This window comes from Crinia signifera, chromosome 3, assembly GCF_055691185.1.
Source record: "Crinia signifera chromosome 3, ASM5569118v1, whole genome shotgun sequence".
NCBI lineage: Eukaryota > Metazoa > Chordata > Amphibia > Anura > Myobatrachidae > Crinia > Crinia signifera.
In genome coordinates this window covers 185842549-185865961 of record NC_139219.1, presented here as the reverse complement: position 1 = coordinate 185865961, position 23413 = coordinate 185842549, and the positions used below count along the sequence as shown (strand labels likewise).

Sequence of the window (23413 nt, the reverse complement as noted above, 5' to 3'; positions counted from 1 at the left end):
CCGCTCGCCATGCTTCAGGCTCGGTGGCTCGCTGCGCTCGCCACACTTTATAAAGTCGACTCCACGCCGACGTGGATAGTGGTGGTATGAAAAGGTTGGGAGGACGCGTAACGCGTCTCCTCACTGGGCTCACCACGCTTCGGGCTGGCATGGATAGTGGGGGTGTTTCAGGAACACATTCACACCTGTCATGTCAGGCAGGTTAAAATGGTCAATGGTTCCCACACAATGTAATAAGCGCTGATTGGTTACGCTGACTACGCTAACTACGTAAGCTCCGGCTGGCCGCGAATGGGCGGAAACATGACGCCTGACTGACTACGCTAACTACATAAGCTCCGGCAAGCTGCGAACGGGCGGGAATACTACACCATATTTTTGGGGATGTTCCCAGGGCCAGCAGTGACCCGTGTAGGGGGGCAGTTGTGAGTCCCTGCTGCCACCTGCTCAGCAGCGGTGAATAAACTTTGTGCCATGTCCCAAAAGGTCCCGCTTGTTCGTCATTGAAAGTTGGGAGGTATGGGTAATGTGCCAGCACACACTATATATTTAATACTCCTGTAAGTAACAAGACTTTGCTGTTAAAATGACTATTACATTGTGAATGTGTCGATGTGTTCTTGTTTTCAGGTAAAATGATCAAGTCTGTACCAGGCAAGCTAATTAAAGAGGTAATTATACATTAAGGTTTGTTTTTTTAAACTCTGAGACTTAATTTATAATTTGACTTTATGATCTTTCATCCTTGCCTTACAGAAAGGACAGCATCTGGAGCTCTTCATCATGAATTTCATCAACTCGTGTGAATCCCCAAAGCCCAAACCAAGCAGACCTGAGTTGACTATTCTCAGTCCAACATCAGAAAATGACAAAAAGGTGTGCACCAGGATTCCAATGTTGCATCTCTTTATTGTCATGTTGATTTATGTGTGATCTTTTAAATTCCTGTTTGTTTCTTGTTTTTAATTATTCAGCTTTTCAATGATTTGTACAAGAACAATGCCAACCGTTCTGAGTATATAGAGAGAAAGCATAACCAGAACTACTTTATGGAAGTGCTGACAGTAGAGGGTGTTTATGATTATCTTATGTTTATAGGTGAGTAATCCTAAATACATTGGCTGTTGCACAGCTCAGTATGTGGTTCTTGCACATGCATTGCTTCTAATAGCGGTTTCTGTGTAACCATGTATAGTATGCTACATGAACATTTATATATACGTTATTACTCCTAATGTATGTATGCTGTTCAGTAGACTTGCTGGCCATACCCTAGACCAGGCATTCCCAACCACTGTCCTCAAGGCACACCAACAGTGCAGGTTTTAGTTCTATTCAGACTTCAGCACAGATGGTTTAATCAAAATAACTCTGATACTAATTAAGTCACCTGTGTGCCAGCCTGGGTATCACTAAAACCTGCACTGTTGGTGTGGCAAAATGCCTACATTAGATAATGACACATCAGTAAGTTTTTGGAAAACCGGCCATTTTCTATGTTATGTGACCTAAGTAATTTTTGAGAAGCTCAGAAAGTTGTTAACTGCCAGATGTGACGATGTATCTTGGAGATAGATAAAGTACCGACTAATAAGCTCCTACCTGTCCTTTCTCTAGCACTGACTGTAACTTAAAAGCAGCTGATTGGATGGTATTTTCTGTTTCCAAGGTTTCTTTTGCTAAGTTATACCCTTTCACACTGAAGCCCCGGCTCCAACCTGGGATTATGAACACTGGTTGGTTCTGGGACTTGAGATATATTTATATCTTTCATCCAATCATATGTTTCCAGATCTGCCTTTCAAACTGCAGTCAACCTGGGTAGATCACAGGAATAACCCTAGTCATGTCCCGGGGTTCATGACCAGAGTCAACCTTTTCCGAACCAGGACCCTGGCACACTGGCTTACCTCAGCAATAACTTGGGTTTCAGCTCAGTGTGAAAGGGGTATAAGTCTTCCAGATGGGAGAAATTGTCCATGGGCACAGGCACGTCTCACATTTGAGTCTTATGAGAGAATGGCAAAAAGAAAACTGTTTTGACAATAGCTCACTAAACGATAATACTCGGATTGATTGACCCACAAGTAAAGAAATAAGACTGAGACAAAGGCCCTTATCCTGGTCCGTTCTCAGAAGGGCTGCATTCACATGGGGACCGATGTTTTTGTACTGCGCAAGCGCATATGCAGGGTGCAGACTGTTCGCAGGGTGCAGGCACCCAGGACAGGGGGCGGAGAGGGGCGTGGGGCGCCGTGTGATACAGTTAGCATATGGGAGCGCCCAGTGTTTCATGGGCATTCTCATGCTCATGAGGCCTTGACGCAGGTGTGAGGGGCGGGCAGCTGACATTACTGGATTCCCATTTTCTTCCCAGCGTACACGCTCAGAGCAACCTTGCATATGCATACACCTTCCACATCTTTCGATGGTCAGCATGCGAATTGATTCAAAGATTCAATCTCAGGCTTACTTCTTGGTGCAAGACTAACGCGGCGCATCATTTCAAGACTACTAGAACTACTGCTATGTAATTGGGTTGGTTCTCTACTGAACTGGGAATGTTTTAAGCAAAAGGTATGGGACATGGGGGGGGGGGGGGGGCTATTCAGACTTGATCGGTTGCAGAGACCTGCATTCAGATAGCCACCACCCAGACAAAATGAACTCCCGCCCTGTGCAAGTGTGCAAATGGCTTCTGGAAATGTCGCTGATCGCTCACCTTCAAATGATTTTCTCCTTCATCTTTGGGGACACTGAAGTACTACGCTGGGGATAGTGTGGTGTTATGGAGGAGTTGGCACTTTAAGAACTTAAAGTGTGGCATGGCTCCTCCCCCTCTATCCCCCCCTCAGACTTCAGTCTTAGTTTAGTGCCCGGAGGAGTAGGATCCCTGGGCAAGAGGCTCCCGCAGGGGTCTCTGTTTTGTCCGTTTTTATTTTTTATATGAAGTGTGCAGGCAGCCTGGGTGTTAGGCTGGCTGCCTGCAGTGTGTACAAGCTCTCCGGGAGGTCAGAGCGGCTCTGCGTGCGGCGCACGCTGCTGACCTCAGCCGCCTGCATGTTAGATGTGGGGGAGCCGCCACAGCCGCTCGCGGCTTGTGTTACCGCTCCACGGCTGTGTCACCCGCCGGAGAGGTCAGGACGCAGGGCGCTGTGCGCCGGGTGACTGCTGGACCAGAGTCGCGCGCTGGTCCAGCTGAGGGGCAGATTGTGTCTCAGCGCCGCTGTCCACAGCGCGCGCTGGGAAGGAGGAGGCGTGTCATGGGCGTCTCTTCCGACTTAAAGATCCTCAGCGCGGCAAACGCTGCTCTCTGCCCACGCTGCCTTCCTCTGCTTGCTGTGCCTCATCGGTTTCTCCTGCTACAGGACAGTCAAGGCGCTTTTCTTCACCCAGACTGGACAGACTGTGTCACTGCGCTGGGTGAGTGAAGGGGTTCTCCTGTTAGGAGTCCCCCCTTGGAGTGTTTAGGTGGGCCTAATTCGGGGAAGGTGAGCTCCTCTCCCCCTATTGTATTTTCTCCTTTGACTGCTGGGTTTACACTGCTGTCTGTGTGTGTGCTTGCGTGTGCTGAGTGGGGAGTGTTGTACTGTTTTATATTATGGCAGCAAAAGCTTCTAGCTCTAAGGCTTCTCAGAAGCTGTTCACTTGCACTCAGTGTAACCAGCAATTTACACAGCATGTGAAAGGTGTGTCACTGTGTAAAGATTGCTATAAAGGAGGGGCTGTTCAACAGCCAGCTGCTCTCTTTAATGCTGAAGGGGTTACAAGTGTGTTAGCTACCTTAGCTTCTGAGCTGGCAGCGTCCCGTAGGGACAGGGAGATTTTACACTCTCATCTGTCTACTATGTCTTCTGCTGAGCCGTCATGGGCCAGAGATTTGATTAGGTCAGTGGATTCGCTTGTACAATCCACCGTTATGCCTCCACAGCCCAGCGTCCCCCCTCCACTTAAAAAAAGGGGTGCCCCTTTGCTTTTGCGGATTGACTCTTCAGATGATGAAGAGGTTAATCCTTTAGAGGAGGGGGAGTGTCAGGCGCAGGATGATACTTTTGCTCCTGTGGATGAGGAGCAAGGTATTCAGGATGAGGCTCAAGGCTTAGAGGCCTTGATTCAGGCTATTAAGGTGACCCTTAATGTTGCTGAGCAAGAATCACCTGCTCCGGTTTCTATTTTTGGCCGTCCAGTTAAGGCTGCGGTAACTTTTCCTGAGTCCATAGAGTTGGAGAAGCCTCTGTTGGACATTTGGAAAGCACCGGAAAAAAAGTTTCAGTTGTCCAGGCGCTTTAAGTCATCTTACCCCTTTGCTCCTGAAGCCAGGGCGAAATGGGAGAACCCGCCGTTAGCGGACGCTTCTGTCTCTAAGCTTTCAAAGAAAGCAGCTCTTCCCATTCCGGGAGCGGTGGCCCTGAAGGAGGCTCCAGATAGGCGTTTGGATGCGGGGCTTAAGCATATCTTTTCAACGGCGGGTGTCTCTTTACGTCCTATTTTTGTTATCTCCTGGGTCAGTAGGGCCATGGAGAAATGGGCAGAGGATTTGTCCAAGGGCTTGGAGGAGCAGAGGCCTCCTGAGTAGTTAGCTCAGTTGGCTGATCAGATGCGGGAATCCTCGGCGTACATAGGGGAGGCTGCCAGGGATTCGGCTTTGCTGGTGGCGAGAATTTCGGCTCTGTCAATTACAGCCAGACGGTCCTTGTGGCTCAAGTCCTGGCAGGCGGAGGCGGACATAAAGAAAGCAGTGGAGGCTCTTCCCTTTACGGGAGAGGTTCTCTTCGGGCCGGAGCTAGACAGGTTAATTGCTCAGGCGACAGGGGGGAAATCTACCTTCCTCCCTTCCTTGGCACCTCCTCCTAAAAAACCTTACCAGGGACCGGCTTTTCGCTCCTTTCGAGGTGCGCCAAAGTTTAGGGGTAAATCTAGAGGTTCTTTTACCTCGTCCCGTGGTAGAGGTAGAGGGTTTGGTGGCGCCACCTCCTCTGCAAACCCTGGCTCCCGTCGTGCAGACGCCAAGCAGCCAGAAAAGCCCGCGGCATGACTCCCTCCCCTCCTACCTGGGGGATCCCAGAGTAGGAGCGCGGCTTCTGGGTTTCCGGCAGGTCTGGGAAAAGTCCTGCAAGGACAATTGGGTTCTCTCAGTGGTGTCTCGGTGATACAAACTAGAATTTGCCGGTTCTCCTCCTCAGCAATTTTTCACGATGGGTCTTCCGCATGCGGAAAAGGACTCTCAGTTACTGCTTCAGGCAGTTCAGCGTTTGCTATCAGCCGGAGTGGTAATGCCCGTCCCGACCGATCAACGCAAGGAGGGGTTTTATTCTCCTCTTTTCCTGGTTCCAAAACCGGACGGGTCGGTAAGGCCGATCTTAAATTTAAAGAAATTGAACGAGTACATAATGTACCACAGGTTCAAAATGGAGTCGCTACGCTCGGTAGTGGCAGGTCTGGAACCGGGGGAATATTTGGCATCTTTGGACATCAAGGATGCCTATCTGCATGTTCCCATTTACGACCTTCACCAGAGATTCCTTCGGTTCGCAATCAAAGACCAGCATTTTCAATTTCGGGCGCTGCCCTTTGGCCTGTCATCGGCGCCTCGCCTGTTCACCAAAGTAATGGCGGTCATGGTCGCTTTGCTCCACACACTAGGAGTCAAGATTGTTCCGTACTTGGACGATCTATTGATCAAAGCCGGTTCCAAGAGTCAGCTGGAACAGGCGCTTCATGTGACTTGTCAAACTTTGATTCAGCATGGCTGGATCCTAAATTATGGGAAATCCCAGCTGGTTCCTTCCAAAAGGATTTTGTTTCTTGGTTTGATTCTGGACACAGAGGTACGGAGAGTGTTCCTTCCTCTGGAGAAGATTTCCTCTCTCCAGGACTTGGTGAAGCAGGTTCTTCGTCCTCGGAGGTTGTCAGTGCACCTTTGCATTCGGTTGCTAGGCAAGATGGTCGCCTCCTTCGAGGCTCTGCCTTTTGGCCGGTTCCACTCCAGGACCTTTCAACTCGATCTCCTGAGGAAGTGGTCGGGTTTGCATGTCCATATGCACAGGACGGTGATTCTGTCGCCCTGCAGTCGTCTGTCTCTTCAGTGGTGGCTCCAGACTGCCAATCTCTTGGAGGGGCGTCGGTTCGGAGTCTGGGAGTGGACAATCGGCACGACGGATGCCAGCCTCAGGGGCTGGGGGGCGGTTGTGATGGGACGTCACTTTCAGGGGCGTTGGTCCTCGCAGGAATCATGTCTGCCAATAGATATTCTGGAAATTCGAGCGATCCGCCTGGCGCTGCTCAATGCGGACTTGTTCATCAGAGGGAAGCCGATCCGAATTCAGTCGGACAATGCCACCGCGGTAGCGTATATCAACCGACAGGGTGGAACGCGCAGTCGGGCGGCTATGCAGGAGGTACGCCCGATCCTCCAGTGGGCGGAGAGGCATTCTCTGGCTTTCTCGGCGGTGTTCATTCCAGGGGTGGACAACTGGGAAGCGAACTACTTAAGTCGCCAGGATGTGCACCCCGGAGAATGGGCTCTGCATCCGGATGTGTTTGCCCAGATTGTCCTTCGTTGGGGGTTACCCCAAATAGACATGATGGCGTCCAAGCGGAATTGCAAGGTGTCTCAGTATTGTTCCAGGTCACGAGATCCGGAGGCGGTGGCGACGGATGCTCTGACCGCAGAGTGGAAATACCATCTAATCTATGTGTTCCCACCGTTACCCTTGATTCAGTTGGTACTCAAACGGATCAAGCGGGAGAAGGCAACAGTGATTTTCATAGCTCCAAATTGGCCTCGTCGGCCTTGGTTTGCCGATCTTCAGGGGCTCCTGATAGATCAACCCTGGCAACTTCCTCAAAGAGAAGATCTGTTACAACAGGGACCGTTCGTCTACCAAGGGTTACGGCAGCTGCGTTTGACGGCGTGGCTGTTGAGGCCGAGCTGCTGAGCAGACGTGGGGTACCTAAGGAGGTCATTCCCACAATGATGAGAGCCAGGAAGGAGGTTACTTCCCGGCATTATTACAGAATTTGGAAGGCTTATGTGTCGTGGTGCGAACGACGCAAGTGGCCTACAGCTGTTTTTTGTTTGTCCCGATTGTTGAGGTTTCTGCAATCAGGTTTTGAGGCGGGCCTTCGTTTAGGGTCCCTGAAGGTTCAGGTGTCCGCTTTGTCGGTATTTTTTCATCGGCGCCTAGCTTTGATGCCGGAAATACAAACCTTCTTGAATGGGGTTTTCAGGCTGCAACCTCCGGTAAGACCTCCGGAGGAACCTTGGGATCTTCCCTTGGTACTGGATTATCTCAGCTCTGAGGTTTTTGAACCTTTGGAATCTATTGATTTACGCTTACTCACCTGGAAGACGGTGCTCCTGCTGGCCTTGGCATCGGCTCGACGAGTGTCTGACCTCAGTGCTCTCCCATGTCGTTCACCGTATTTGGTTTTTCACTCGGATAGGGCGGAACTCCGGACTCGGTTAGATTACCTGCCAAAGGTGGTGACTGCTTATCATCTTAATCAGCCAATCGTGGTTCCGGCCTTGACAGGAGAGTTCGCTTCATTGGATGTGGTCCGAACTTTGCAGGTTTATGTGGACAGAACCAGGGATCTCAGGAAATCGGATTCTCTGTTTGTTCTGTACTGTTCTGCGAAGCGTGGTTGGCCGGCTACCAAGCAAACTTTGGCCAGGTGGATTTGCCTAACCATTAAGCAGGCTTATTTTCAGGCTTCTCGCCCTCCGCCGGCTCGAGTTTCGGCTCATTCCACCCGGTCGGTGGGACCTTCTTGGGCGGCGGCCAGAGGGGTGTCTCTTTCTCAGGTATGTAGGGCGGCCACTTGGTCTGGCCCCAATACCTTTATTAAGTTTTATAGGTTTGACACCTTCGCGGCCTCCTCTACTAGGTTTGGCCGCGCAGTGCTTCAGGATGCCCAGCGCCTTCCCGCCCGTGGGGATGGCTTTGGGACGTCCCCAGCGTAGTACTTCAGTGTCCCCAAGGATGAAGGAGAAAATAGGAATTTGGTACTCACCGATAATTCCCTTTCTCCGAATCCGTAGGGGACACTGAATGCCCTCCCGGCACTGGTCTTCCGGTAAGGGGGGGGGTCTTACAGGTCGCATGTGGCCGGGTTGTGTTGCATGCGATGGTCTGGATGTGAGTTCTTTTGACTTACGTTTGTTTTCGGTGTTTTGTTTTCATGTTTCTCTCTCTGTCAGAGGTTTCCTGGTCTCTTTTCTCCTCTTGGGCACAGTTAACTAAGACTGAAGTCTGAGGGGGGTGGATAGAGGGGGAGGAGCCATACCACACTTCAAGTTCTTAAAGTGCCAACTCCTCCATAACACCACACTATCCCCAGCGTAGTACTTCAGTGTCCCCTACGGATTCGGAGAAAGGGAATTTTCGGTGAGTACCAAATTCCTATTTTTCCAGTCTGTGCGTCATTTTGACCTTAACACAACTGAGTGATTAAAAACTGTCTAATCGAGGCTGGAGCTGACATCACACACCCTCCCTTAAAATGCTTTGGAAAGCCTGTGTGACACCCAGGCTGTGTGACAGCCTGTGTCAGCCTGTGTGACACTTCTTCCTGTCAATCAACTTGTGACCGCCTTGTGAATAGAGTTATCATTGAATTGTGTTTCAATTCCTGTTTGACCTCGCACATGTATACTAATATCCATACGCATGCACAGTCTTTCAATAATCTGTCCCAGTGTGAATTCGAACAGCAGCAATCAGGTCAGAATGACCCCCATGACCTAGAAAGAAAACCTTCTGCAGTCTGCCCAATACCTAGCACTTTTGAGAGTCCGTTGCCCATATCATACAGCTTAAGACGCATTTTCATTCTCAATATGTGGAAGGGTATCAAAACTGCTGTTCGCTTAATGTCCCCATCTAGGCTGATGGAGCTTCAGCAATATTACAGAGAAGCTATGAAAATTGCAGTGTTCATGTGCACAAGGCTGGTTGAGGCTAATCCAAATTATTTTAGTTAATAATCTAATCCAGCTGGGTCTTGACCTTCTCAGCATGGGGTCGTGACTCCATGTTGCTGACCATCAGGCTGATGACGTTTTAGACTCCTCCCATCATTTTGTGCCTCCACAATGCTGCCATGTATGTGCTGTCTGCTGACCACACATGTGATGTGATGACCTTTTGCAATAACTTGCTGGGGTCCTGTCCATTATTTTTATTGTTTGATGGAATCCCAGAGCAAAATAGTTTAAGGACCCCCTGATCCAATCAGTTATAGTTTTTTTATTAAATCTGTGATTTACACATTTATTCCTTTGCTGTCACTGAACACTTTAGGAACATCAGTGTTAATATATAATACATTTTGGGGTTTTTTATCTATAAAAATTAAAAATGCAGTAGATGATAATTACCTTTTATATAGCTATTGTATCTGTCACACTTGTATGACAGTAAATTTTTCACAAGGAAAAGAAATCAGGCGCTATGACAGTAGCTGTAGTTCTAGGTAAAGCAGCTGCTCAAAAATGGGGGGGGGGGGGGGGGGTAGTCAATCCCACCTAAAGAAAAAACACACAAGCAATCACGCACAAGGCATGAGAGCAGCGCTTAATGAATTTAAACCAATTGATTGAATATTGAAAATTTTACTATAATAAAAAAGTGATATGTAAACAGTATACAATGGATGAACAATACAATACACAATATAAAACAAATATTAAAATCACGCCACAGGAGGATGGATGGAGTGTGGATTGGCCCAGGGGAACAAAGGATAATGGGATACAGTGGGTCACAGGTAAGGGCTTCCGTTATTCTGCTGGTGTTCTGCCCTAGTGGACTATATTGGGTTATAGCCACCAGGGTGGTCCAGGATGCGGTGTCCGCCAGGAGATGGAATGTCACTGGAAGGGGCTTCTGCTCGCAGGGTCCTCCCACTTGGTTGGCTGGATGGTATTTGCCACCGGGGGACTTGAGGAGCAAGTGAAACGCGTTAGGTGGACACCCCTGTACTTCACGCCCAGGACCCTAAAAGTGTGTACCATCTTGCCCAGTGTGGACTTTCGGATACCAGGTACCCCCTTGCTACTAAACTACAATTGTGTGGCGGACACTGCTCCTCAAGTCCCCCGGTGGCAAATACCATCCAGCCAACCAAGTGGGAGGACCCTGCGAGCAGAAGCCCCTTCCAGTGACATTCCATCTCCTGGCAGACACCGCATCCTGGACCACCCTGGTGGCTATAACCCAATATAGTCGACTAGGGCAGAACACCAGCAGTATAGCGGAAGCCTATGGTTCATTTCCACCTCCAAACGGCTTATAATTTACCGTGATCAATAGTGAGGATTAACATCGCTTGTTACAAAAGTGGACTTTCCTGGATCAAAAGGTCACTCAATACCGGTAAAGTGCACCTACCTGTGACCCATTGTACCCCATTATCCTTTGTTCCCCAGGGCTAATCCACACTCCATCCATCCTCCTGTGGTGTGATTTTAACATTTGTTTTATATTGTGTATTGTATTGTGCATCCATTGTATATTGTTTACATATCTGTTGTTTATTATTATAGTAAAATTTTCAATATTCAATCAACACTTGTATGACAATAACTGTGCCTAGTTGGGTGGCTGAAATATGTAGCATTCAAAATCTGTGTAGTTACATTTAAATCAGTGTTAGAGCTGTGATTACTAGGCATGGTTATAGAATAGATATTACTTTACTATACTAGCAGGTGGACTCGCAATATAGGAATATTACTAAACTGCTCATTATGAATTATGTGCAGGACGTTGTGTCTTCCACATTCCTGATTGGTTTCATCACCTGTTAATGGGAGGGCGAATGCTTTTCAAAAATACACTTGAGACCTACACGGACCACTACCTACAATGTAAACTTGAACAACTTAGTCAAGAACATCGACTGGTTTCACTAATTACACTTCTTAGAGGTATGTACATAGCTATGGTTCTTTTTTATTAGAGTTTACCAAAATCTTCTAAGGTATTTACATTTTATGTACAGTATGTAATATTGGGTAAGTATGCGAGGCATGTTATAAAAAAACAACTGTTTTTGCCACCATTTGGTTGTGAACGGCTTCAAACTAGTGTTTTTTTATGTTGTGTAACATAGCAGTATAGTATTTGAGTAAGCTTCTGCCTGCCTTATTCCTGGGGCTGTTCATGGTGGAGACCCTAAGTATAATGGGGCAGATGTATTAAGCCTTAACAAGATAAATGCAGGGGTGATAAACAGAGATATATGTCCAGCCAATCAGCTCCTTACTGACTTTTTTCAAACACAGCCTGTATCATGGCAGTTAGGAGGTGATTGGCTGGACATTTATCTATCTTTATTACCCTTGCATTTAGCGTAATACATCTTCCCCACTGTGTCCATTAAACCAACATGATTGGAAACTTTTCATGAGCATCCTGTTCTTTTTCACTTCCACTTCATGTGAAATACTTCTGTTTTTAAGAAAAGAAATAGTTTTTTCTAGATGAATAGAACTTCCTAGCTCAGCCACCATATCTTTGATAAAGTGCTCAGGGGTAGGTTTATTAAGCTAGGTGAAGTGATAAAGGGTCTGGTTTTTATCACCGGCCAATCAGCTCCTACCTGTCATTTTTCAAACCAAGCCTGTAACTTCACAGTTAGCAGATTGGCCGGTGATAAAACTAGACACTTTATCACTTCACTGAGCTTAATAAATCTAGTGTGGTATGTAACATTGTAGAGAGACAGGAAATTGGAGATTCATAGAACGTAAGAAAATGATACCATCACTGGGGACCTGCAGCGTTCTGTTCATTGATACACATGTTCTCCATGTGTGACTGGGAGAGAAACACACATAATCTAATTTCCAGATTACGTGAAAATAATTGCTCAACCATGATATTTGTATATATCTCTTATAGTGAATCATATTGTACAAAAAGCTTATTGTTCTTTCTAGATGCTGTTTTTTGCGAAAGCACTGAACCGCGATCTGCAGTGACAAAACAGAAACGGGCAAAGCAGACATTTGATGAAATGATGAGCTACATTCCAGGTTTGTATTGTTATATGCAAAATTTATTAGATTGTTGGCACATGAATTGGATCATATCTATCAATTGTATTTCTGTTTCTATGTTTAGAAAGTTTCAACATTTTTCCTTTGCATGCATTGAGAACATTACTTGTCAAAAAGAACAATTGAGGACTCTTAACAGTAACTAGAGTCTCCCTGAACTCATCTGGGGGTCTAGCTTTCAGCTTTGTGGCAGTGACTAGCTTTCCACTGTAGAATCCTTTTAAAACAGACTTAATGCTTTACTCGCGCATTTCACTAATGTCCCTCATTCTAAAAATACAGAATACAACCCAAATGCTTATTTTTACCCAAAGTTTTATTTTCTGTTAAGATTATTTAGTAGTATCTTGTGTGTTATACAAATGTAAAGCGCTTTGAGTTGAATCTTATTAGCAGCAGGTGAAAGACTCCATATGTGCAATGCTAAAGGGGTTAATCGTCACAGGAAGGGGTGTGTCTCTGCCATTGTCATCGCTACTGAGGCTGCCCCTTTAGACTGACTGCACTGCCAGCTCTTACACTATGACAGGAGCTGAGTGCTACAGGTGAGATATACTGATATAATGGGCCATATTCCATGCAGCCGGCGAGGGAGTTAAATGGCGGAAATCGCCGAAAATAAGCGATCCTTGCCGTTTAACCCCCGCGCTTGCCACTCACCCTATTATACGTTCCGGGGAAATCCTCGCTGTCAGAGGACGGCGAGGATTCCTCTAAACAGCGACATTTAGCCGCGAGTCTCGCTGTTTTACCAGCCACACACGCCTTTTCTCCGTCGCTACAAAAGCCTAACGAGGGGGAAACGGCATGTGCAGGGGGTCAGTTGAATATTGACCCTGCAAGCTGTGACAGTGACCAGTCAGCACTGCTCGCTGTCACAGCTTGCAAAATCATTGAATACACCCCAATGCATATGCAGAAGGACCCTTCCTCAGATCTGATTGCAGTACAAATTTGTTCTCAAAATGGGCAAAACCATGTACACTGCAGGTGGGGCAGATGTAACATGTGCAGAGAGAGTTAACTGTGGGTGGGCTGTGTTGAAACTGAAGTCTAAATGACAGTGTAAACATAATGCAGCCAGTATTTACCCTGCACAGAAACAAATAACTCACCCAAATCTAACTCTCTCTGCACCTGTTACATCTGCCCCACCTGCAGTGCAGCATGGTTTTGCCCATTTTGAGAACAAAATTTGTGTTGGGATCAGATCTGAATAAGGGTCAAGATGTACTAAGCCCTGAAAAGTGATAAAGTGGATAGTACCAGCCATTCTGTTCCTAACTGCCATGTCACTGGCTGGGTTTGAAAATGACGGGTGATAATTGGTCATTTATCACTCTATTTTATCACATATTAAGGCTTAGTACAAATGGGCCATTTTGTGAAGTGTGACACTATGGTACAGTATCTGTACAGTTTCAGCAACAGCAGGAGACCACGATACACAAATACAGTTTAATATTGAAGATTGGTGGATGTTTGGTAAATCCTGAATTTCCCTGTGTTGTGTAATTTCTCTAGTAGTTCAGCAGATCAGTAGTATCAGATATATTTGAAAAAAGGAAATATTCCCAGGGAAATTTCCAAGGGAAAAGAATCAGGCACTTAACAGGATATGTTTTTCAGGGTGTTAGCTGCTGCTTAATGGGGGGATAGTCAGTCCCCACCGAAAAGAGAACACAAACACCAGTCACGCCGAGGCGTGTGAGCAGCGCTAAGAAAGGGTGACACACTGAAGGTTCAATATAATTTTTACTCAATAAAAATGAACATATAATATAACACAATACAATTGACAATATAAAAACAATATGGGTACCATAAAAAATTGTTTCTTCACATCACAAGCAAGGGTGGGCGTGATGGTATAAGTCCAGTTTGGACAGTGGACTTTGGACAGTTTCAAATCCACTCCATCATTTTCATCCACTGTCCAAACTGGACTTATACCATCACGCCCACCCTTGCTTGTGATGTGAAGAACCAGTTTTTTATGGTACCCATATTGTTTTTATATTGTCAATTGTATTGTGCTATATTATATGTTCATTTTTATTGAGTAAAAATTATATTGTACCTTCAGTGTGTGTCACCCTTTCTTAGCGCTGCTCACACGCCTCGGCGTGACTGGTGTTTGTGTTCAGATATATTTGACCAGTTTCTGAAATTTCAAGCAGACAATCTGAAACAGATACATGTAGATGATATAATTGTTACAGCTACAGACATTTTCAATCTTGGATGATGCATATCTAAAATTCCACACAATTCTGTTTTTAGTAACTGAGACTTGTAGCATTTGTTTGCAGTGTTTTATTATAATTAATATTTTTGTCTTGTTTCTTGTCTGCATAGATTTAATAGGGAAATGTATTGGAGATGAAGCAAAGTATGAAGGTATTAGATTATTGTTTGATGGTCTGCAGCACCCTGTGCTTAACAAACAGGTAATTAATTCTACATGGTCATAGTTGTACTTTTTGTCTGTAAAGATTTTCATTTGAAATACCTTGAAAGGGTATTCCTGCTTTCATCTGAGATGCATTCATTTGGTCTACAGCATGATGGTCGACATGGGAAAAACTCGACATTAGTCTAGGTTGAAAGGTCATTAGTTCGACAGGTCATTAGTTCGACAATGTCTAGGTTGACAGTCAAAAGGTCGACATGGGGTTTTTTGAGCCAACATGTGCCGACAGGTGGTATTTCATGCCCTACCATCCACTAGGGTGTGGTGGGAGAATAAAATAGTGTGACAAGCGTAGCGAGGCACCGTGCCCGACGCATAGCGAGCGATGGGATGCGGTGCACTTGAAACTGTGTCCATGTCGACTGTGTTGACATTCAGGTAAAAAAAACAGTGGAAAACCCCATGACGACCTTTTGACTGTCAACATAGACATTATCGAACTAATGACCTGTCGATCTAACGACCTGTCCATCTAACGACCTTTCGCCCTACACCCATGTCGACATAATGGTGTTGACCTAATGACTGTCAACCATCATGCTGTAGACCAAATGATCCCAACCCTTTCATCTGACTTATTTTTAGTTTAATATGTAGCATTTTACATATCCTCTTGTAATGTTTGTGGAGAATGAGTATTAAACCTACACAAGGAAGCCAGAAAGACACAACTGTAAGTACATGATCATAACTATAGTGGGTGCAAGGGCTGTTATTGCTATTGCACTGTAACATAGCATAACATGAACTGGGGACACTGTATGTCATAAAGTGAATTGGGGATATTATGTGGCATAATGTGTACTGGCCACCCTATGAACTATGGAACTAATATGATTCAGAAAATAAATTAGTGTTCCACAATGGGGCATAACATTTACTGGAGAACTCCGATGTCTCGGATAAAGTCTCGGATAATGACCACCTGCTGCAGAGAGGATTGGGACAGGAGCCCCTTTACTATGTTGCTATGCGGCCCACAAAGTTCTGGTTATGTCCCTGCATAAGCAGTACTAATGTTGGGGGTAGGAAATAGATTTAGGAACTCTAGTTTTGGGGCGGAGCTATTTTTTTTAAATATTTGTAAATAACATATTTTAAAAAAAAGCACTCAAAAGGGATTTTAAAACAAAACTTATAGAAAGTACATTTTGGCCCAGGAAAGGTTTCCTGATTGTCATATTTAATGAGAATTTCAGAAACAGAGTTCCTGCTGAAAAATAGCCCTGACCGTAAACTATGCTTATTAGATATTTTGCCAATATATAAAAGTCTTTCAAAGTACATGTTGCTGCTTAATAGTCATCTAGGCATATTACGGGAAACGGTCATCTGTCAGACCACACTTAAGTCGACCCCTAACCTCGCCCTCTCATGCAACCTACCCTTTACCTCCTCCTCTCGAACCGCACACCATCACAACACACAGCCTACAGTTATTGCTCCCAGTTTCCCATTAGTAAACTGTTTCCAAATCACACCAACCCCAGAGCGCCAACACTCCCAACTCCTTCTTGAAATTGTTCACGACAAGGGGGACCGGGACTTCCCCCCAGGAGTGCAGGCCGCCAGGTTTCTCTCTAAGCGCTGTGTAAACCCTTCCTTTTATACGACACCAGAAGGTCGACTGGCCCCAAGGTCGACAGGGTTAAAGGTCAACATGGGTCAAGGTCGACATGGGTTTAGGTCGACAGTCATTAGGTCGACATGAGTTTTTCACTGTTTTTTGAGCCGACATGTGCCGACAGGCGGTATTTCATGCCCTACCATCCACTAGGGCGTGGTGGGAGAATAAAGTAGTGTGCTGAGTGTAGTGAGGGACCGTGCCCGAAGCATGGCGAGCGAAGCGAGGGGCTGCGGTTCAACTCCAACTGTGTCGACATTCGGGTCAAAAAAACAGTGAAAACCTCACGTCGACCTTGACCCATGTCGACCTTGACCCATGTCGACCTTGACCCATGTCGACCTTGACCCATGTCGACCTTTAACCCTGTCGACCTTGGGGCCAGTCGACCTTCCGGGGTCGACCTAATGACTGTAGACCGAAGTCTGATCTGACAGATGTACCGATTCCGCATATTACAGAGCGAGAAATAGAAGAATCTGCTTTAACAGCAATGGCCATTTTTACTAATTCTAGCACTCCATAAATAAAGTATAGGCGAGATTACCTTTTTACATACAGCAAGATTTGACATTAACTTTTACAGGAACCAACATTTAAAATCTGGGAAGTACCTGGGAGAGGTGTGGTATAACATGTCGACAAACTATATGTCCATGTGAGATGTCTGTAAACCACGTTCATATACATAGTTACATAGTTACATAGTAGGTAAGGCTGAAAAAAGACTTGCGTCCATCTAGTTCAACCTGGTATAGATATCCATTGCTGATTTGGTAGGTTCTGGTATTTTACAGACAAATTATATTTCTTATTTGTACCCATGGATGTTTTTCTCCAGTAAATGTTTGTCCAACTTTGCCTTGAACGCATTTAATGAGCCAGCCATTACCACCTCTCTGGGAAGAGAGTTCCAGAGTTTGACTGTTCTGACCGTAAAGAAATTCTTTCTACTAGCTGAATGAAATCTTTTTTCTTCTAATCTATACTCATGCCCTCGCGTCCTAGATTCCTTTCTAGTAGAAAATAGGGTGTGTGACAGTTCCTTATATTGGCCCTTGATATACTTGTACATGTTGAGCATGTCCCCCCTTAAACGTCTCTTTTCTAATGTAAATAGTCCCAAATTGCTTAATCTCTCCCCGTAGCTTAAATTCTCCATTCCCCTAATAAGCTTTGTTGCTCACCTTTGGACTTTTTCTAATTCTATGATGTCCTTTTTATAGTGTGGGGCCCAGAACTGTACTCCATACTCTAGGTGAGGTCTCACCAATGCTTTATATAGTGGCATAATTACCCTTGAGTCCCTAGTTTCCATTCCCCTCTTAATACATGCCAGAATTTTGTTGGCCTTTTTTGTAGCTACATTACAATGGGCACTACATCCTAGATTGCTGTCTATTTGGACTCCTAGATCCTTTTCAAGTATGGAATTCCCCAGTTCCTCTCCGCTAAGGTTGTAACTTGCACACGGGTTGTGTCTCCCAAGGTGCATAACCTTACATTTATCTACATTGAACCTCATCTTCCATTTTTTAGCCCACTCATCTAGAATTGCAAGATCATTTTGAAGCATGGTGACATCTTCTGGTGATTTGATGACTTTGCTAAGTTTTGTATCGTCCGCAAAGATGGATACATTGCTGAGTAACCCTATCCCAATATCGTTAATAAAAATGTTAAACAAAATGGGCCCCAAAACCGAGCCCTGGGGCACTCCACTTAGTACCGGTATCATATCTGATACGGCACCATTCACAACCACTCTTTGTTCTCTATTACATAGCCAATTCCCTACCCATCTGCAGATATTTTCACCCAATCCTAGGTTCTCCATTTTATTAATCAATCTCTTGTGTGGGACAGTATCAAATGCTTTAGCGAAATCTAGGAAAATCACATCTACAGCATTTCCATTATCAAGGTTTTTGCTAACCTCTTCATAGAACCCTAGTAGATTAGTTTGGCATGAACGATTTTTCACGAACCCATGTTGGTTAGTACTGAGTAGACGGTGATTATCTAAATATTCCTGGATACCATCCCTTAAAAATCCTTCAAATAGTTTACCCACAATTGATGTTAAACTAACGGGTCTGTAATTAGCGGGATCTTCCTTTTTTCCTTTTTTGAATATTGGCACTACCTCTGCTATTCTCCAATCTTTTGGTACTATACCTGACGATAGTGACTTGCTAAAAATATAATGTAGGGGGGTAGCTAGTTCATCCCTTAATTCCATTAATACCCTCGGATGAATCCCATCTGGCCCTGGTGACTTATTCGTTTTGAGTTTGCTTAGCCTCAGTATTATTTCCTTCGGCGTGAAATCCACAATGAGATCTGGCTTATTTGTCCCGTTTGTGGTAAATGTTCGTTCCACAGTCTGCTCTCCCTTAGTAAATACTGATGAGAAGAACTCATTTAACAGTTTTGCTTTCCCTTGACAGTTTTGCTTTTCCCTTGACAGTTTTGCTTTTCCCTTGACAGTTTTGCTTGCAATATGAGTCTTTCCCTGGAAAGGAGGAGATAGTGTCTACCCAGCTTACATCTATAATAATGAGAATCGAATTGTCCATTCACCTGTGCCTCATGAATATTGGTGTATAGTAATTCATAAGTTGCATTATTATGAATATGGTTTCTGCTCAGCCTCTGCCCAATGTCCACATAATAAGGATGATTCTACTCCTGCTATAGTACATTATCGCTCCATTTATCAACCAAGTTCCTGTTGCAGCTATAAGGGATCTCTGTGGCTGTGTAGAGCATTGCGTTAGCACTAGGCTCCCATGTGTATGTTAGTATTAGGCATCTGTGTAGCACAGTATGCGGCCTGCAGTCCGGAGTGGAGGAACGTTGAGCTGAATTAGTACCCTTTTAAGGACAACAAATGCAACTCTTTCTACTGCACTTATAGAATACCATATAGAGAATGATCTTTCAGTAATCTACCCTGTGTTGCGTACAATAAAACACATTTTACAGTGTTCTGCCACATAATTGTGTTCAACAATATGAGTGTCATTAATATGACATTGCAAGATGAAATCTGTGTTGTCATTTCAGCTGTCTTACGTTCTGCTAGATATTGTTATGCTGGAGGTGTTCCCCGAGCTGGGCAAGGTACAGTACATGTTTGTGCTCTGATTTTTCACCATGTACCATGCATGAAGTGCGGCTTAATAGAGCTGTAACATTTGTAAAATCAGGTCAGGGAATACAGAATAATATAAAGAATTGGGATTCTTGTGTGGTGTGGGGCGACTTTCGCTGGGAACGCGCTCCCGCGTCCAGCCCTGGGCTGGTCACTGGTTGGAAGAGCATGCTCCTGCTATCAGCTGTTTCCCCGGATCCTTTTTTATCAGCGACCATCTCTGGTCGCTGATGAAAACCGGACACTGAGCAATATATTGCTCCATGTGTACGGAGCTTAAGCCTTTTCAAATTTATTTTATGTATTTATTTATTTACAGTTTATAATATAACACAGCATATTCCATTGAACTTTACAAATGGAAACAGTGATAAAACAAACTGGGTAGAAACTGACCAATATAGAGGTAGGAGGGCCCTGCTCGCAAGCTTAATGATAACTTTGCACAGAAACACATTATGGGCCGTATTCAAACGTTTAATCAAGCACAATCTCCTGTTCAAAGTGATGGGAGATCGCTGGGTGATATTCAAATGACAGTTTTTATTGCGCATATAGCTCTCGGTAAGATCGGGTTTAGCCACGCACAGCACAAGAAATGGCACTCACCAGACTTCAGAGCAATGTTTAATGGGATAATGCAGATTTATTCGGAAAATGACCAAAGTGTAAGGCAACCTTTTGGTCCACACAAGGACCTTTTTCAAGGCTAAATTAAATATATAAAGAGCAAAAATGGGCCATCAAGTAGGAACAGAAGCAGGAGGTTGCCTCCCAGGCTCCTGCTATTAAACTATCATAGTTCAGTGTGAATTATGCCCATTTCAACTGCATTCCACAAGGTGTAATACGTGTCGTCACTTCCGGATTGGACTGGAAGTTCACGGCTCAGTGAATAATCCAAAACAGCCAAAAGCTAAACGCAGTAGCGTGTCAACATGCCTGGCCGGCAGTTCCCCCATGCACCAGTGCTTGAGTTGGTGGTCCCCAGGGACACGCATTTTTTTTTTTTATATTTTTTATTTCTTCTATACCTATTCAACAAATAGTTTAGGCAGGTGTAGGAAAAAATTCTGCAAAGTAAGAATGCTGTAAAAAAAAAAAAAATATATATATATATATATATATATTGTTAGCAAGTAACAAAATCCAAAGTATGAGTGTATGGAGGTACAATACTGTATGTGTGTATAAATATGCATCCACATACTAATGGTATATACCAATACATAACCTGCAGAGGGTAAGTGGTCGACTACTAGAGGTTTAGCAATAACTGTATATTTCAGATTATTTTTGTTGTCACTCAGGGTCTACCGAGTAGGCAAAATAACTTTCTGTGTAGTATTTAAGTCTCAAGTGGCAGTTTGGAAAAACCACTGCTTCCCAGAGTGTTTAAGCTCAAACTATAAAAACTTTCCTGAACAATATATGCTTTTCATAGTACCACAGGTATTCTCAGGGATTATATCTGCAACAGGTGGCTGCTTTGGTCAATCAAAAAAATGTAAATGACATTTTGTTAAATAAAATGGTTATGTGATATTTCCAATTGTTTTATTATCCTTTCATTTTATTGCATGTAACTGCGCATTGTATTGGAATCGGAGGCTTGGCAGATAAGATTTGGGCACTTTTCACCTGATTTCTCAGTCAGATCCATTGAAATTTGGGTAAAAAGGGCCCAAATCGTATAAGTGTATGGGCACCTTTAGCCTTGATCAGCAGAGTGGAAGGGTGATATGAGTAAAACACGTTTGCAGCCAATGTCCAATTATAAAACTAGATGGGGGATGGGGGAAGAGTGAACAATCACTCAGTAGCGCTGGCTAATTTTCACCGGGGGATCAATTACCACATTCAATTCTTCAATATTTATAATTCAATCGTTTGAGTATGGCTGCTGCCACCTTATCAGAGAGTATGTGTTTCTCTGTAAAGCAGACAAGAAAAAGGTTTGTGGAAATGCTATATTCCCACTAGATGGCGCTGCCACACTCAACAGGATTTTTCAATAAGGAACTTTAGAGAAGTATTTTGTACTTATAATTATTTAATAAACCATGCAATCCACTGCAAAATTTATTGGCAGTTCCTGCTCAGATATAGGATCTGGTACCTGCACCCTAGAGATACAAGTGGGACTATTCACTGTGGACTGGTAAATATTTGCTCACAGCCAAACTTTATTGTCTCATAGAAAAATAATACATGCAGCTAAACAGCCTCATAGCCAGCCCGTGTCTAGCCTATTATATGTTATATGTTGTATGTCCTGTATGTCATATTTGAGTGTATATTTTATATGTGAAATGCGCATTTTCTATTTTATCATGTATACCATGGTTTATTAAATAATTATAAGTACAAAATACTTCTCTAAAGTTCCTTATTGAAAAATCCTGTTGAGTGTGGCAGCGCCATCTAGTGGGAATATAGCATTTCCACAAACCTTTTTCTTGTCCAATTATAAAACTCCCCCTATATTTTCATTCACATTAGGGAGTAACCAAAACAAAATCCAAATCATAAATAAAGTGTCAGCTGTAATGGCCTCTGAGTTTGGCGGCTGTGTGGGATGCTAGAGGAACTTCGTGTTTTTACAAGGAATGGTTTTGGCTTGCAAATGATTGCCCCTTTAAAGCTGAGTTTGGCCAGAATCCAGCACAGCCACCAAACTCAGAGGCTATTACATCTGGCCAAATATTCTAGTCAAATTAATTTGCTAGGTTATGTGCAATCAATAAATGGGTAAACTATTAATGTATTTAAATTTTTGTTTTAGCTTCAGAAAGATGTTTCATCTGCACCAGCCTGGATGTGAGGTAGACGACTAGAATTGGACCTCATGTTATTGCAAATCTTGGAAACATTTTCTCATTTTATGACTGTTATTCCTGAAGCTGCACTTTTATTCAGTTCTGCAAGAGTGAAACTATCAATAAAACTCTGTATAGAATGTGTTTTCTGTGTCACAGGGTTAAATCACTTTTCCTCGCATGTTGTGCGAAGTGTTAGTAACGATCACTTTGTTTGTACATTATTTATGTAAATATTAGAAAACAAATACGTATTAAAGCTGCTTTTAATTAATGAAATGTTTTATATATTTTTTCCCATTGACTAAACAACAAATGTGTGAGCGTTTTAGAAATGTTATCGTTCAGGTAAGATCTTAGGGGGGTATTCAATCCCGGTCGAGATCGTTTTTTTGGCAAGGTTTTCTGTTTTTGCGACCAGAAAACTGTTCTTTTCTCTTTCGCCTATTCATTGTGTCATTTTCTAGATTGTCTATCTGAGCTGCGTGATTTTAGTTTTCGTTTCTCTCGAGTGTCAAGATAAACATTTCTCGTATTGTCGAGCTGATTTTGGAGCAAACTGGCGGGATAATACTTCCAACCTATTCAATGTTGAATACTCAACATGATGTCAATTGTTTTTATTCACTATCCCGACAATTTTAAGTAGACCATTTTGTTTGTCGTGGCAAGGGTATTTTTTGTTTTTTGCATGGGCAAAACTGTAGTTTGTAGCGTATGCATGCTTCCCTAATATATTAAGTGGTTACCTTGACTTTGGATCTCTGGTTGCAATGCAGGGAAGCATTTTCTAGGGTTGCATTTCATTTGGCCTTTACTTCTTGCAAAGGTACATTCATTTCCAGCATTTCAAAATTTTCATCAGATTTCCGCATGAGTCATTGTTTTGTTGTTGCCCTATTTTGTTTACTTCTCTTACAATGCTCTGTTTACCTTCAAGTCTGTGCCGAAAGTTTGTCACAAAGATGCGATCAGGCAAAATGACATAGACCCACATGGAGCTGGGGTTTATATACTATCTGTCAAGGCAGGAAAGTGAGATTGCAATGCCTACAGCTCACCGCATTGGTCCAATGTCGACAGGAGGCGTTTCCGCAGTATGACACTTTGAATAGACCAGCTGACGTAGTAGCTAGATGGATTTGGCTGTCAAACTACTCAGCTCGACTATTCAGAGTATTTTTGCAGGGATCGAATACCCCCCTTAAAGTAATGTAAAGATTTCCAGCTGTTAAATGTGTGTTATTACTACGTAATTGTAGTCTTTGTGTGT

The 23413-nt window shown here is 44.0% G+C and overlaps 1 protein-coding gene across 4 annotated transcripts in view; it reads left to right on the top strand.

The window, feature by feature from the left end:
- Positions 1 to 22419, top strand: part of SNX14 (sorting nexin 14) — an 80585-nt gene extending 58166 nt beyond the window's left edge. For all 4 annotated transcript variants that reach the window (XM_083177076.1, XM_083177074.1, XM_083177075.1 and 1 more), the window contains 8 exons: positions 631 to 671; positions 757 to 876; positions 975 to 1098; positions 10769 to 10933; positions 11948 to 12043; positions 14426 to 14517; positions 19234 to 19290; positions 22107 to 22419. In XM_083177076.1, the coding sequence (XP_083033202.1) occupies positions 631 to 671; positions 757 to 876; positions 975 to 1098; positions 10769 to 10933; positions 11948 to 12043; positions 14426 to 14517; positions 19234 to 19290; positions 22107 to 22145 (734 nt within the window). In that variant the 3' untranslated portion in view covers positions 22146 to 22419. The remainder of the gene's footprint in view (positions 1 to 630; positions 672 to 756; positions 877 to 974; positions 1099 to 10768; positions 10934 to 11947; positions 12044 to 14425; positions 14518 to 19233; positions 19291 to 22106) is intronic.
- Positions 22420 to 23413: the final 994 nt, after the last annotated feature.